Source organism: Aureococcus anophagefferens, assembly GCF_000186865.1.
Source record: "Aureococcus anophagefferens unplaced genomic scaffold AURANscaffold_52, whole genome shotgun sequence".
Taxonomy (NCBI): domain Eukaryota; class Pelagophyceae; order Pelagomonadales; family Pelagomonadaceae; genus Aureococcus; species Aureococcus anophagefferens.
Window position 1 is genome coordinate 176,324 of NW_008705605.1, and position 3,979 is coordinate 180,302.

The 3,979-nt window shown below is 70.3% G+C and overlaps 2 protein-coding genes across 2 annotated transcripts; one reads left to right on the top strand and one right to left on the bottom strand.

Annotated features, from left to right (window-relative positions):
* Positions 1 to 339: 339 nt before the first annotated feature.
* On the top strand, positions 340 to 1,008 carry AURANDRAFT_67824 (hypothetical protein; the record flags this gene model as incomplete). Its single annotated transcript, XM_009043365.1, has 1 exon — positions 340 to 1,008. The coding sequence occupies one exon, from the start codon at positions 340 to 342 to the stop codon at positions 1,006 to 1,008; it is 669 nt and encodes a 222-aa protein (XP_009041613.1).
* Positions 1,009 to 1,470: 462 nt separating this feature from the next.
* On the bottom strand, positions 1,471 to 3,941 carry AURANDRAFT_72684 (hypothetical protein; the record flags this gene model as incomplete). Its single annotated transcript, XM_009043366.1, has 2 exons — positions 1,471 to 1,920; positions 2,949 to 3,941. 2 exons carry the CDS (start codon positions 3,939 to 3,941, stop codon positions 1,471 to 1,473), a joined length of 1,443 nt encoding a protein of 480 aa, XP_009041614.1.
* Between the last annotated feature and the right edge of the window lie 38 nt (positions 3,942 to 3,979).

Consider the following 3,979-nt stretch of genomic DNA (forward strand, 5'->3'; position numbering starts at 1 on the left):
TAGGCGCCTCGCCGCCCCCCGCGCCCCGCGCGCAACCGACGGCCCCAACCCCTCCGGCGCGTGGCCGCCGCCGCCGAGGCGGCGACCGCGCGCGCCGCCGAGGCGCCCCACGGCATCGACGGGCGCCCGGGTAACAAGTACGCGACGAGAGACGTCGGAGAGGGTCGTGGCGGGGGACTTGTGGAGCGCGTAGCCGGCGGCTTCGAGCGCTGCGGCCGCGGTGAGTTGGTGAGAGCTGCACGCGCTCCGAGAGAGCACCGCCGCCACCGGCGCTCTCCCTGTGCACCGACCGACCGCCGCCCAGCGCTCTCCCTGCGCACCGACCGCCGGCGTCCAGCGATGGCGCGACGCGTCCTCGCGGTCCTCCTCGGCGCCGCCGCGGCGCGCGCCGTGACGCTGCACGGGTCCATGGGGTCGCGGTCGCCGCTCTGCAACTGGTACCTCGAGGAGCGCCAGATCCCCTACACCATGGTCGCGCCGCGGCCGTCGGCGCACCCCTTCAACCAGGTGCCCTTCCTCGCCGACGACGGCGGCGTCGAGGTCTTCGAATCGGGGGCGATCCTGCTCTACCTCGCCGACAAGTACGACGCGGGCTGCGGCACGCCCGAGGACCGCGCGAAGCACGCCAAGTGGGTCGTCTGGGCCAACGCGGCGCTGGACCCCATCTGCTTCGTGGAGAACGACCGGGGCCAGGTCGTCGGCACGAAGCTCGACCAGCCCGGCCGCGCGGTCAACGTCCTCGACGAGCTCCTCGCGAGCTCCGAGTACCTCGTCGACGGCGCCTTCTCCGTGAGCGACGTCGCCGTCGCGTCCTACCTCAACTACGTGCCCCTCTTCTTCCCCTCCGTGAACCTCGGCAACACGCCCAACGTCTGCCGCTACATGAAGCGCTGCGCGGAGCGGCCCGCGTTCGCGGCGGCCTTCGGCGACGCGCACTCCGCCGCGGTCCTCAAGGCCGTCGACCGCGCGGCCCAGGGCGGGGACAAGAAGCTCTTCGGCATCTTCTAAGCGGGCTAAGTTAGGTGCTCTTACGCGGCGCCGGATCCTAGCGACGGGGCTGGTGCGTATTACAGAGAGCGGACGCGCTCGCGGCGATCGCTTTCCGCGAGCTCCTCGAGAGCTGCCCGCATCGCCAGACCGTAGTCGTCCTTGCTCGCGCGTCGCCATGCGGAGGACTTCGATGCTGGGGCGTTCTGCTGCCCCGCCGGCGCGGCTGCACGGGCGCGCGCCTCCTGGTCGTCGAGCTTGTCGAGGAGGCTCAGGACGTACAAGGCGCCGCTAGGATCGGGACTTTGAATCTGGCTCTCACGAGTTGGCTCGATCTCGACGGAGACGTTCAGCTTTTCCATGTCCTCGACGACGGCGTCGACAGACGTTGGCGAGGCAGCCCCGGGCCGCGGCAGTAAGGCCGACAGCTTCGCGATCGTCGCCGCGTGGCCTGCGGGGCGCGCGCGCTTCCGGCGGGAAATTTCAAAAAAAAGGGCGCGGGTCCTCGCTCACGGGATTCTCGCGCTCGAGGTGGACAATGGCGAGGCGTGCGCACTCGCCGCAGCCGATGTGGGCGCCCCCCATGAGGAACTTCAGCTGCTCCTTGGAGCCGTTGACCATGAGGTCCGCGATGAGGAGGTAGAGCTGGTTGAGCTGGTTTCCAGGTCTCCCGTCCGCGTGCGGCGAGTGGTCCCGGAAGAAGCCGACGGCCTCGTTCGTGACGGCGCGGCCAAAGATCGTTGTGAAGGCCTCCTGGTCGAAGGGAAGATGGAAGGCTTCGATGAAGCCGCCCTCGATGACGTGCACGCACATGACGACGGGCAGCGTGAAGCGGACGTCGAACGGGTCCACGCGCTCGACGAAGTAGGCGAAGTTGCCAACGTCGGACTGCACGAACGCCGCGAAGGCGCGCCATAACGGCGCCTTAGCCACCTGTGGGCATTTGGAGGTTGACGCGCGCGCGCGGGCCGCGGCGATTGGCGGAAGCGACGTGCGCGAGTTCGAGCGCGCGCCAAAGCGGTCGTCGCGGGGCGCGGGAGCGCCGACGTCTACGACGGGAAAGGCGTTGATGTACGGCGCGAGCGGGACGACAAGTTTCAAATAAGACAGAGCGCCGTTGAACACAACCGTCCGCGCTTCGCCTGCGTGCGACGCGGTCGTTCGCCGGCCGCGCGGTCGCGCGGACGAAGCGGAGAGACGCACGCGCTCCCGGGACGCTCGGCGCTCTCTCGGCGGACGACATCGCGCGCCCGTTGGACGCGAGGACGCCGGCGCCGCGCGATCTTTGAGGACGTGGTCGGGGTATTTCTCGCCGACGGCGTCGCAGCGGGCCTCGAGCATAGTCGCACGAGCCGCCCGCTCCTTGGCGTCTTCGGCGAAGAGCTTACTCGCTTCTCGCCAGACATAACCAGCGTGGCGGCGCTCGGCCTCGCCGTCGACAGGCGAGGCGTCGTCCTTCGCCTCGTCCTTCGCCTCGCGCATCATCACGGCACACAAATTCTTCTTCGCGTCCGCGGCCGCGAGTGACATCTTCTCCCGCGTCACCGTATCGCGAAACATGGCGAGAGCCTCCTCGAACTGAGCCGGATCTTCCAGCCTGAGTTCCAGGTTGAAACCGACCTGCAGGCCGAATTGAAAAAACTCATCGGCCTCGTCATCATACTCGTCATTCTCCGCCGCCGGCTCCTCCTCCACGGGCGCAGGCTTCGGCTTCTTCCCCTTGTGCTTGTGCCCCTTGCTCTTGCGCCCGTTTCCCATCTTGGTCCGGGGGGGGGGACTTGGGCGGTGATGCGGCGCGGTGCGTCTCCGGCGGTGTAAGCAAGCGCTTCGATCTGCCACAACAATCGCCAAAAACCTACTCAAGCAACTCAAAAACGGCCCACACGGAGCCCCTAGCCCCCATCTAGGTCGGCGAGGCAGGCCCGGCGCGCGTCGGCGAGGGCCGGGAGCGCGTCGGCGACGACGGCCGGGTTCGCGTCGGTCTTGCGGTACTTGAACTTGCGGTTGAACCAGTAGCGGCCCTTCTGGTTCCGGTTGCCGGGCCGGTCGCCCTCCGGGTCGTCCGTCGCGTAGCCCGCGAAGGGTACGGCGCCGGCCTGGAGCGCGAGGGCGAGGTAGAAGCCGGGCATGTAGAAGTGGCGGGGGAAGAGCTCGAGCACGGCCGTGCAGCGCCGCGCGAAGACGAGGTTCGAGAGCTGGGCGCCGTGGGGCGAGACGACGACGTCCGCGGCGTGGACCCAGGCCGCCTGCGCCGCCGGGGCGAGGGCCTCGAAGTAGGCCTCGTCCGCGACCGTCGCGTCCGGGAACGCCGCGCGCGTGCGATTCAGGAACGCGCCGTCCGCGTCCCACCTGCGGTGGCTCCTGCGGTTCAGCACGCCGACGCGGAGGCCCGCGCCCGGGGGCGGCGGCGACAGGCCCGCGGCGGCCTGGAGCGCCGCCGCGTGCGCGGGGTCCGCGAGCCACAGGATCTCGGACCCGGCGTCGCCCGTGCCCGTCTTCCGCCGGAGCCGGCCCTCGAGGGGGCAGTCTCCGGCGACGCCGGACCGGTCGGCGACGACCGTCGCGCCCATGGCGTCCAGGACGAAGGCCGTCCAGGGGTGGGACGCCGTGAGGCCCACGCCGCCCGTCAACAGCACGTAGCGCGCCTTCTTTGGGTGCCACGAGAAGAGGCTCCAGCAGGGCAGCAGCACCTGCTGGGCGTGCTGCCAGTGCGTGCCGCTGAGCCGCGCGGGCGCGTTCTTCGGCGTCGCCGCGCAGACGACGCTCGTCGCGTCGCAGCCGTCGACGGTCCCGTTGACGACGAAGTCGGACGCCGACAGGAAGGCGCCGCGGCCGCGTTGCGCCGCCGGCCAGGTCCAGCGCCGGACGAAGTAGGGGCCGCTGCTGTTCGGCGACGGCCGCGGCGCCGCGGCCACCGAGGCGGCGACGGCGAGCAGCCCGACGCTACGACGCATCCATCGTGCTCGTTTATGGTGTGTGTGCAACCCGTTTG